At 47.2% G+C, this 12,177-nt stretch overlaps 1 protein-coding gene across 1 annotated transcript in view; it reads left to right on the top strand.

The window, feature by feature from the left end:
• Positions 1–497: 497 nt before the first annotated feature.
• Positions 498–12,177, top strand: part of LOC310833193 (immunoglobulin superfamily DCC subclass member 3-like) — a 32,334-nt gene continuing 20,654 nt past the window's right edge. Inside the window, exons 1-3 of the mRNA XM_083715668.1 lie at positions 498–733; positions 9,118–9,450; positions 11,290–11,434. Of these exons, the coding sequence (XP_083571794.1) occupies positions 682–733; positions 9,118–9,450; positions 11,290–11,434 (530 nt within the window). The 5' untranslated portion in view covers positions 498–681. The remainder of the gene's footprint in view (positions 734–9,117; positions 9,451–11,289; positions 11,435–12,177) is intronic.

Raw genomic sequence — 12,177 nt, 5'->3', positions numbered from 1 at the left:
TTTTCCCCCTCCCCAATATTATGACCCAGCAAAAGGGCTATAGAACGAGGCATTGGACACACATCAATGTTTCCCAAGAGAGGTGAGGTGTTGGGGGGTGGGAGGAGAGGGGGGTGGGGAGCGAGCAGCCCCTGCCTCTCATCTTTATGCTGAGCTGTAATTGGGCAGGCCTGCCTCCAGCTGCCTTTCACACCCAAGCCTGCAAGCACCCCCCCTTGCACCCCAGTCCAATTGTATCAGTGTCTGTGGCCGTCAGAGAGGCCAAACAATGGGAATAATAATAAGGCAGCTCACCCCTTGTCCGGCAGAAGCACTGAGAGATGCCACTGGCCAGCAAAGTTAGAAGCCAGCGGAATTGAGGGGTCAGGAAAATTGGGGTGGGTGGGTGGGAGGGTGGAACTAGAAAGCGGGCCATGATCACAGACTAGTGCAAAACATATATATACAAGTTTAGGCCAAAGACTAATAATTTTTGTTGTTTTTTTTGGGGGGGGGGTGTGCTTTGCTGAATTGGAAGAGATCGCCCAAAACTCATACACGGAATTACCTCCTGACCACCCTTTTTCTTAAAAAGTTCCTGCAGAAACTTTCCCCCTTTTTTTGGCGTATTTTGTTCAGAAATACAAGTGGATTTTTCCCTATTTTCATGGTTTTACCCACCGGCGTGCTAAATTTTGGGGGATGTCACCGTGGAGCGGTTGGTTGGTCTTGGGGCTGTTTCTGCAAGATTGGGGTAAGTGGGTTTTCAGATATATATGTATCTTCCTTAATTCACTTTGAATCCACCTTACTACGTAGCTCTGTATATGTATGGATAACAATATCTTAGTTGGACTTCTGTTGTTTCTCCTCCGTGGTGTGAAATTGAACCATTTTGGGGCGGGTGCAGCGATTCTGGATTTGGGAGAAATCAGTGAGGATAGAGATGGGGTATGTGTTAGAGATTCTGTTGTGTGTGTCCTCCCCCCCCCCCCCAGCATTCATTGCAAAAACTTCAGCAAATTATTCCCCTGTCTTCCCAAATAGCAGTGCAATCTCAAGTCACTTTGGGTCTAAATTTAATTTGCGTTTGTCATATTGTCAAATCTTGGATACTTAGGTCTGGGTGAAATCTCAAAGTCCATAGGTTTCCCCCTGGTTATAATACCACTCTAGTGAGTTGGGAGAGCTCTATTCATTTGCAAACTGGGGAGCGGGAGACTGGGAGATTGGGGAAACCGAGTCTACTATGGCTGAGTTCACAGATTGGTTTGCCAAACCAAGAGTTGATGGTCTGACAGTTGTGTGCATGGAGGGATGAGAGAATAGATGATTTTGTGTTTTTCTGTTTTGATATTTCTTCTCTGACAGGACAACTTTATCAGATTCTGAACGTTCAAATGGAGTGGGGGAAGACCGAGGTTTTATAAGCATCAATAGAGTGGCAACCCCAGTACAGGAAACAGTTCATTTATCCCCTGCTGTGTAAATCAAGCTATGGATGGACCAGAAATTTGGAAGGAGGGTCTATGGATGGGATGGAGTTATGCCAGTTGCAAGAGTTTCTTTCTTTTCAAGTCCTAGACAGGGTTGTTTTGCTGTCTCCCAGATGTCTGCTCAAGACAGGACAATTGGAGCTTGAAGCTGTTGGGTTTTTGAAGGTGGCAATAAAGCTGATTGGATTGTTTGGGGGTTGAACAAGGATTCTCTCCCGAAAGCTAGGTCTCGGGGTTTTATTTTCTGGTTGTGTAGCCCATTCACAAATTTGTTTCAGTGCTTTGGAAACTGGGATAGGGTAGATCTGAGTGTTCTCATCTTGATTTTGTGGTTTAAAGTCTGGTCGTGTCTCAACTCAATCCCGGGCACACAGGAACCTCACCCTGTATGAAATTTGTGACCCTACAGTGGATCGTCTCTGGGTACAGGAAGGAGAAGGGTGCTTAACGCAGGTTAATAGAGCTGGCTGGGGAAACAGAGGTCTTCTAGGTTTATTTCTCTGCCTGAGCAGGACTTCGGAGCTCCTACACAGAGATGTCTGTTGGCGGCACATTTTATAGGGCTATTGGTGCAGGCTGTAACTCACGAGAGTTAATGGATCCTAACTCTCTAGTGTGTTTTATTGGGGCATGCTATGGTGCTATTGTGTTTTTTTTCTTCTTCACAGAAACACTGGAGAAAATGGAAACATCCCTTCATATTTTGACCCCCTGTTTCACCCTAAACACACATTTGCTTGTTTGTTTAACCACCACCGCTCTTTTTTAAAAAAAGTTGAAGCAGATTTCAAGAGGCAAGGGGAAATTTGCCACAGCTATGGGTGAAATCTCATGTGCACTTTCTTAAGATCAAGCCCTGCAGAGCACAGTGGGACTTAAAATATATCTGAGCAAGAACCCATATCATTGCACTATACAGCTACCTTCCTGAAAACCATTATCATTTGCCCTCCCACCAATTTGGAAAAATGCTCTGTGTCTAGAAAAGGAGTTTCCAGACTGAGGTCTGTAGACCATCAGCAGTCCACAAATTCCACTTGAATGGTCCATGGTGTGTCTGTAAAAAAATACAATTCAAAATCATCCAGCACCACGGTGCAATTTCTGCAACAATCGTTAAGTTTATCTGCCAGGACACTCAACCAATTTTAAGTGGTCTGTGGAGGGGGCGAAAGTTTGGGAACTGTTAGTCTAGAACATGAAGAAGAAAATTATATTTCTTGTCAGAAGTGGGTGTAGTTTTGTTTTGTTTTTAAGTACTTTCAAAGGCCTTAAAAATAGATGTCAGTTTTGGGATTTTGAAATGCAAATAAGTTAATTGCAAATTCAAATGTATCCCTATCGTGTTTTATGACTTCCTTGATATTGTATGTGCGCTGGAACTGGTCTGTCACAAATAATAAAATTCGTAAGTTAATGCAGTTTGTTACTGGTCCTTAAAAAGATATTAATGAAGATTTGTTACCAACCCATCTTGTCTCATATGTGCCAAAACCTGCTCCCTTTTTTCTTCTTTTATCCAAAGTTCCTTAGTGCCCATCAAACCCCCGAAACTGAGCTTTATTTGCAGCTGAAATAATAAGGCACTTATCTGAAATGCTGCACTGCTAATCTTTTAATTTGACACATATTTGCAGTCAGCTACTTCCACCACCCACCTAACTCTTAAAACTAACCCACTTTAAGCAAGTGATCTGTTTGGCTGGGCAGCATTATGCTTGAAAGAGGCCATCGTGGAAGTTTGCAAATTCCAAAAGGGTTGCCCCTCGTGAGCCCAACAGGGGAAAAACAAACAGACAAAACAGCCGTGCAGAATCTACAAAACAGATTTCTCCCGTTAGAAGTTTCTGCACACCGTTTCGGAAGGTTGTAGTCTTGTGAGAGAGCATCTGCGTTGCATGCAGAAGGTCTCAGTTTCAATCAGTGAGCATCCCTGGTAGAGTCGGGAGAGAGCTGCTGCTAAGCTAGGTGGATAACTACTGAACTAGATGGACCAGCGATGTAACTCAGTATATAAGGCATTTGCTCTTAGAGCAAAGTTTTTCCAAAGTCATTGCAGCTTGGATATGATCTCAATAAAACTAGAGTTCAGTGATCTTACACATGATGTGTTTTATTAGCTGGTAGTAGTAGTAGTAGTAGTAGTAGTAGTAGTAGTAGTAGTAGTAATAATAATAATAATAATAATAATAATAATCTACAATGGTTTATAGCTAAGACAGATGGTGGAAGAGGCAACATTTGGGACTGGTGCATTTTCATGGCATCAGTTGTGGTGAAAGGGGGGAATGCCCTATCACTAAATCAGTGATGTGGGTACTGGGTTGATTTCAGGACCCTGAGATGCTCCATCAGAGACAACCAAACTCAAATGGGAGCAGGGAGCGGGGAGCAAATTCCTACTCCCCCGGGGGTGTTGCCCAATATATATTTATTATTGTTAATGTTGATTGCACCAGAATTAGACACACACAAAAACATTGCTTCCACTTCAGTTTGCACCCTTAAAAAAGCCACAACACAAAAACAGGGACGGGTTGGCCTTTGAAACAGCCCCCTGTATTTTGGCAGATGAAGTTAAAGCATGATTTAGAATGAAGGTGATAGTGGAGAGATAATCATGTATAGCACGGTAGTATAGTGGTGATGAGAAATTCAGCTCCGGTTCAAGCCATATTTTCCAACCTCTGTTTGTTGTGGGATGTGTGGGGCCCTCACAGGATACATAGGGGCCCCTAAGAGACATGGCAAATTGCTCCCCACCATCCCATCCCATAATTGCCAATATCTTATGGCAGAAGCCTCTGGGAGAGAGAGAGAGAGAGAGAGAGAGAGAGAGAGAGAGGGAGAGGGAGAGAACAAGGCAAACTCGTATTTAAGTTGCCAAACTTCCCTGGAAAGGGAGAGACAGAGAGAGAGAAATGTACTTAATTCATTCCGGAGGTCCGTACTTAACCTGAAACTGTTCTTAACCTGAAGCACCACTTTAGGTAATGGGGCCTCCTGCTGCCGCTGCGCTGCCAGAGCACGATTTCTGTTCTCACCCTGAAGCAAAGTTCTTAACCTGAAGCACTATTTCTGGGTTAGCGGAGTCTGTAACCTGAAGCGTATGTAACCCGAGATATTATGGGGAATTAGAAGCAGGGGCAGAACATTGACTCCTGGACTCTTCTTTCATGAGATCCTTGTACAAAACTGTGTTTCCCAGCCCGACCCTTATTCTAAGGGAACCCCCTTTCTTCCAAGCAGAACTGGGGAATCCTGAAAACTCTAGTTTGCTGAGGGTGCTGGGAACTGTAGCTCTTTGAGGGGCAAGCTACAGTTCCTAGCATTCACTGGGGGAAGTCTTCTGCTTGAAATAAACAGTGTGTAGGCTGCCCAAGGAGACCTTAGACTTCCCAGGGAACTAGTGGGATGTGCAGAATTGAGTGCAATGGCCTACCATATTTAGTTTGGTCAGGGCGCTGTGAACTGGGCACGCTACAGTTCCCAGATCCTTAGGGCATCTGCCTGTGGTTCAAATGTGCTTTGAACGTGGGGTGTGTACGCAGCCCCCCAACTCTGGCCAGCTCAGGCCAAGCCTCGCACCCTCTCCTCGTCACAGACCCGTCGACTCCATTTCACGAACGGTTGCGCCCCGACGTCAAGTCCAAAGGCAATTTGCCTGAGGGGACTTAGAAAGGAGGCGAAACCTGGGGGTCGTAACCCCCTTCTTTGGCCCAGCCTGAGGGACGGTGGGTGTGTGACCGGGTGGGGGGCGGCCAGCCCTAGGCCCGTGACCGATGGCGGGGCGGAGGCGAGGGTCCGACATGGAGACCCATGTCCATGAGTGATGGGGCAAGTCATGGGAACCTCACCCCGAGCCCGTCACGTGGGCCGGCAGATGGGGCGCGAGGAAGGCGGGGGGCTGCCGAGCAGGGGACGGGACAATAGGGCCTGCCTCGGCCCCTTCTGACCCAGCCCATTGTCCGCCATGCCGGGCCCCCCGCAAAGCCTCTCTCAACAGCCGGGCTATGGGGCCTCCCCGGCCAGCCATGCAGTTGCTAAGGCGGCCTTGAATGGTGGCATCCATCAAGATGTCAAGGGGGGGGGGAGACACAATCCCGTCTCCCCACCTCCCTCGCCCCCCTTTTCTCCACAGAGCCCATTGTCATCGCCCGGAGTTTAACTTTGTGCCGGCCGGCCGGCTGAGCAAGCGGCCCTCTCTCTGAGGGGATTAAAGTCTCTTTATTTATTTCCCCCCACTTCGCACAGCAGTTTCCATCTGTTTGGTTTGGGAGATTATGGGGTTGGTGGGGAAAGAGAGGGAGGTTGTCTGGGGCGGCCACGTGGGCAGCACCCGTGTGTGGACACCCCAGGGATCCTGCGGAGAAGAAGGCCCTCTCCCCTGGGCTGCGCCTGAGGAGGGAACCTGAGGAGAAAGTTCGGCGACTCGACTTTGGCTTTTCAGGAATTTTAGGCACCGCTGCTGAGCTCAGGCCTCAGAAGTGAAGCGAGATGCTGTGAGCTGCTCTGAGTCTTATGATGAGGAAGGGTGGCACTGAAATTCAATAAAATAAAATGAAATTCTGGTCCTCATGGCGCTGGATAAACGGCTGGCTTAAATTGGAAGCTGCCTTATTCTGAGTCAGAGCTTTAGCCCATCTCGCTCAACATTGTCTACACTGTCAGTCTACAGTCAGTCTACACTGACTGGCAGCAGCTGTCCTGGGTTTCAGCCAGGGGAAACTTCCAGCCTTAACAGGAGAGGCCAAGGAGTGAACCAGGAACTCCTCTCAGAAGTAGAATCTGACTTTATTTATTTATTTATTTATTTTGTTGCGGGTAGGCAGAGCATGCAGAAGGTCCCGGGTTCAAATCCTGGCATCTCCAGGTAGCATCCCTGCTTGAAAACATGCAGAGCAGCTGCCAGTCAGTGCACTGAGCTAGCTGGGCCAATGGGCTAACTTCGTGATGGAAATAGCTTCCTTTTGTTCCTGTTAAACCATCCCTTTCTAACAAACATGAGGACCGTGATCTGAATGTATTTTATAGCATCACGGAATTGTAGAGTTGGAAGGGACCATCGCGATCATCTAGTCCAACCCCCCGCAGTGCAGCAACCCCTTGCCCAACATGGGGCTCAAACCCACAACCCTGCGATTAAGAGTCTCACGCTCTACCTACTGAGGGAAAGGATCATAGCTCAGGGCTAACCCACATGCTTTCCATGTAGAAAATCCCAGGCATCTCCAGCTAGAAAGACTGGAAAGCCTCTGCCAGTCCGTGTAGGCAACACTGGGCTCAATAGGCTGATGGTCGAAAACCAATACCAGTGTTCCTTAGTGGTAGAGCACAAGATTTGAAGCTCCTGGTTTCAATCCTGGACCTCTCTAGTTAGAAAAGGATTTTGAGCTGGGGATTTTGGAACGATCTTTCTGAGCCTGGGACCCTGGGAGAGTCATGGTTAGGCAGGGGAGTTAGAACGGGCCTAGGCAGACCTGGAGTGAGTGTGACACCTATAAGTCAGCTTTGTTATGCTCCAGGTATGATGGCGCCCCCATCGCCAACTCACACATGTTTAGAGGGCGCAACGCCTGCTGCCAGCCCGTCCCACTGTGTCTGAGGACCCTCCGGCTCATTCCACTGAATTGGGCCCCAAAAACTCTGCCCTAAAACCCACTGCGTCTCCACCTCCATCGTTCTGCCCGGACACTGAGGTCCAGCGCCGAGGGCCTTATGGCGGTTCCCTCATTGCAAGAAGTGAGGTTACAAGGAACCAGACAGAGGGCCTTCTCGGTGGTGGCCCTCCCTTCAGATGTGAAGGAAATAAGCAGCTACCCTCTCTTTAAAAGACATCTGAAGGCAGCCCTGTTTAGGGAAGTTTTTAAATATTTAATGCTGTATTGTTTTTAACACTTGATTGGAAGCTGCCCAGAGTGGCTGGGGAAGCTCAGCCAGATGGGTGGGGTATAAATAATATATTATTATTATTATTATTATTATTATTATTATTATTATTATTGCCTTACAAGCACACACCGGCCCCAGCTGTGCATGACTTGGAGCCCTTGCCCACACGCCCTCAACCCCTCCAAGTCCAGGACGCAAGCCGACGTGTGGCAGAGCATCATTTCGGCATGGTGCCAACCCACCCCTCACCCCAAATCCAACTTCCTTCCTCCTTTTTTGTCCCTTTTTTTGGCAGACACCCCGACTGCCGGAGGGTGTGGCCAGAGACAGAGTTGGCCCTCTTTGGTCTGCGGCCAAAAAACACGGCTTGTGAATGAAATGCCTTTCGGATGTGTTGGGCGGGTGGGCGGGGGGGGGGGAGAGAAGAGGGGGGCGACGACCCCCAATGGGGTGTGGTATGGGCCAGGAAGTGAGGGTGAAAGGAAGCGAGATTAGCCCCTTTGAAGCTATAGAAATGGCCCCACTCGGAAGCCAAGAGGCTCTTAATTGCCCTTGTTCTCCCCCAAGTCCCCAGAGCTAATTTTAGACTCCCGTTCAAGGCTCTTTGGCAGTCAGAGGCAATTTGGGGACATAAGGGGAGGGGGATGAGGGGGGTTTTTTGTGGGGGGAGGGAGAGCAGTGAAGAAGGGGTCTTGGCACGAGAATTGCAGGATGAGAAGGAGCAATGTCACCTCTTTGCTTGTTGTTGTTGCATCCTTGCATTGACTCTGGATTATTATTATTATTATTTAATAATAATAATCATTGTTGGTTATTAATAAAAAAAATTCTATTTATTTTACTGCATTTATATCTCACTTTTTCCTCCCTCCAGCTTCCTCTGCTCTTTTTAAGAAATCATCTCTTAGTTCAGAACAATGAGGACTGGAATCTTACTATTTTATTTAAGGGAAGGGGTAGAGCATCTGTTTTGCGTGCAAAAGGTCCCAGGTTGTATCCCTGCCATCTCTAAGTAGGGCTGGGAATTGTCCCCTCTCCTGAAAACATGGAGAGCTGCTGTCAGTCAGTGTAGACAATATTGAGCTAGATACACCCAAGAGTCTGAAAATAAGAGGTGTTTTTGTTCTTGCTTGAGTACAGAGAAGTTCTGTTTTTCTCTCAAGGGCAAGAGCTGTAACTCAGTAGCAGAGTGCCTTTAAAAAAAAAAAAGCTTATCGTTGATTTTAATTATTTTTCAAAATGTTTCAAATAGCTGTTTTTACTGATAATTTTATTCTTCATTTTGCAAAGCACTTTGAGGTTTCTTTGGGTTGTTGTTTTTATACAATCAAGTACGGTAGTATATAAATTTTGTGGAGACGAGTTAAATTCTTCTGGGGAGCAACTCTTTTCTGACGGAATGCCTGGTTTTGACAATTGTCTTATCCGTGCAATGTATTTTGTTGTCAGTAATGGCTTTGGCAAACGAATAAATAATACTCTTTTTTTGTAAATTTCTTTCAGATTTTGCTTAGGGTTTTCTGTTTTCCGATCAAACGGTATACAAGTTTTATTTATTTCATAAAACGTGTACGCCGCCTGGTTTTAAACGAAGCAAAATGAAACCCAACAACCCTCAAAGCAAATTTTATGAAATAAATAAATAAGTAAAATAGCATGTTGCTTTTAAAACAAAAACCAACAGACAGACAACCACCATGGATGGTGGAGGCTGGCTTACCAGGCCTGTAAATCTCATTCTTTCTCACAGGCCTGGCCTACCCTTCAGAGCTGGCGTTTCTCTTGGAGCCCAGCGACGTGATCGCCATCCGAGATCGCCCGCTCCTTTTGCACTGCCAAGTGGAAGGTGAGGCGCCCATCGCCATCACCTGGTACCGGAACGGGGCGGCCCTCTCCAACGACAGCCATGCCGCCATCTTGTCCAACGGCTCCCTGCGGCTGGAAAGCGTGCACCGGCGGCCCCGGGGAGGCGGAGCGGCGGACGCCAACGGCACGAATGACTCCAGTGCCGGAGAGTACAGCTGCACTGCCCAGAACCGCTACGGCTTGCTGGTCAGCCGCAAGGCCCGAGTGCAAATTGCGAGTGAGTTTGAGCTGGCCAAGATGGCCGCCGTTTGGCGCTATCTTCTGTGGGTTCAAAAAGGGTGCAGTGGGTGGGCTGGGAGCAGCGCTGGATTTAGGGTGGTGCGGGAAGTTATCCAGCAATGGGCAAGGAAGCCAAGAGGGCTCCAAACTGAGAAGATCCATCATGGAGAAGATCCATTTGGGGGTGCCAAATTTGTGCCAAGCCGAGAGGGTCCAAAATGGAGAAGTTCCAAAATTGGGAAGATCCGTTCCAAAACGGGAGGGTGCCAAATTTTGGCCTTGCGTAGGGTACCATATTACGAAAAAATTAACCAAGTCCACCCCGGTGGGAGTGTTTTCTTGTTTTGTTTCCATGTTTTTTATTAACTCTGTAATTTATACATCGGGGTGGAGGTGCTCAGGCCTGAAGGAGCTCTCCAGACCTTTCTGTCTGGCCCTCAGAAATCTCCTCAGGCAGAAGAACCTGGGTTCAATCTTCAGCATCTCCAGGTAAGGCTGGGAGAGGCCTCCTGGAGAGTCACTGCCACTCAGTGTAGGCCAGGCTTCCTCAACCTCGGCCCTCCGGATGTTTTGAGACTACAATTCCCATCATCCCTGACCACTGGTCCTGCTAGCTAGGGATCATGGGAGTTGTAGGCCAAAAACATCTGGAGGGCCGAGGCTGAGGAAGCCTGGTGTAGGTAATACTGAACTAGATGGACCAATGGCCTGACTCCATATGAGGCAGCTCCCCCTGTTCCAACTGTCTTGCTGACCATTATTACTCTTCTCCCACCAATCCAAGTTTGGATTGTAACGTCCTTGGGTCTGGGATCTCTTCCTCCATCTCTTACACCACATGAACTGTAATGTCCTTGGGGCAGGGGCTTCCGCTCCCAAAAGTGCCATGCATGCTGACGGTTCTACGTACAGCTGTGCCTTGGTTCTCAAACATAATCCGTTCCGGAAGTCCATTCTGTGGGATGCAAAACTTATAGCAGTCAAGTACAACATTCCTACAGTGGACATGTTAGGAGATGTTTTGTACCACTCAGGAGAAGACTTCCTATTTCCTCCTGAGTTGGAACAGACTTCCACTGCATGTGACTTGAAGAGGGTATGCTATGTTGCACTAGCATGGAGGAGCACATGGCCTCCATGTTCTGATCGGTGTGTGCTCTCCATTTTGTATGTTGCTGTGTGTTTGCAGAAGTGACTGCTTAGTCGCAGTCACTTGTTGGGACTAACTCCTTTATGGAATAGTTCTAGTTGTTACGTAACCTAAGCCTGCCTTCAGGGATATGTTTGTGAACCTGAATGAATCTGTGAGTAAACTACTTTTATATTAACATTAATCAGATTCTTGTGTTTATTCTTTTTAAGAGGGATTAGAAGGGATTTTACCATGAAGGTATCTTTAATAGTAGGACTCAGATGAGTCAGGAACAAGCTGATTGCTGCATAATTTAAAAAGGGGGATGTTTGGAACTCTGCTGGAATACGGAACTTGCTAGCGCAAGTTAGGAAGGATATCATTCAATAATATATCCTCTCCTGCCTCCCTAATCATCCCCACACATTTGACTTCCGAAAACGTTCAATAGCCAAGGCCTGGCTTCCGATTGGTTGTGGGAGCTTCCTGCGCTCAGTCAGAAGCCGTGGGAAGCTGTGTAGGATATTTGGCTTCTGAAAAACGTTCGCAGACCAGAACACTGACGTCTGGGTTTGCCGCGTTTGGCAGCCAAAACATACAAGTCCCAAGGTACGACTGTAGATGATGCCAGCAACATTGCTGGGGGGGAGCTCCGCATGCGTCTTGGGGGTGGCGGTGGTGATCGCGCCCTGTTTCTCCCCGCAGCTCTGTCCAAATTCCACATGCACCCGGAATCCATGGCCGTAGAAGAGGGAGGCGTCGCCCGGTTCCAGTGCTTCATCCAGGGCGTCCCCGAAGCCACGATAACCTGGGAGCGCAACCGCACAGCCCTGCTGACGGATGACTACCGGTGAGCTCTTGAAAGGGCCTAGGGTGCTGGTGGTACGGTTGGAGGGGACTGGTGTGCTTGTGTGTTACAGATTTGGTTTGTGGTGAGTGAGTGTAAGGTGAGGGAAGGAAGGAAGCGTCCCAGGAATCAGCAATAACCAACAAGGAATCAGCAATAACCAACAAGGGAGCAACATCCCAGCTAAAGAGGACGGGCAATTCAAGTTGATAGAATATGCACAACTTGCAGGTTTAACATACAGCATAAGAGAGGAAGAACAACATACCGTATTTTTCCGTGTATAAGACTAGGTTTTTCTCCTTAAAAATAATGTCAAAAATTAGGGGGTGTCTTATACACGGATACATCTCCCCTCATTTTCTTAAATCTGAGTCCCCCAAAATAGGGGGCATCTTATATATGGGGGCGTCTTATAGATGGAAAAATACAGTTTAAAGCAGATTAGAAAACGTTTATTGAGTACATGGGAAATAGCTGCATACAGCTGAAAACACTGACAGCGTTAAGATAAATTCAACAGAGTAAATAATTCTTGAGGGGTGTAAGGGTGGAAAATTGATTTGAATGGTTATAACAAAATATGCAGATAGATGTAATATGTAAAACGGAAAGAGAAGAAGGGAAGTTGTTGTATAGTTTAAAGTTTGTAAAATGTTGGTTTGAAATTGTAAAACAGAAAATTTAATGAAAGTGTGTGTGTGTGTGTGTGTATGTATGTATATATATATATATATATATATATA

Source organism: Podarcis gaigeae, assembly GCF_964106915.1.
Source record: "Podarcis gaigeae genome assembly, chromosome: 16".
Classification (NCBI taxonomy): Eukaryota; Metazoa; Chordata; class Lepidosauria; order Squamata; family Lacertidae; genus Podarcis; species Podarcis gaigeae.
This window is presented reverse-complemented; position numbering and strand designations above follow the sequence as displayed.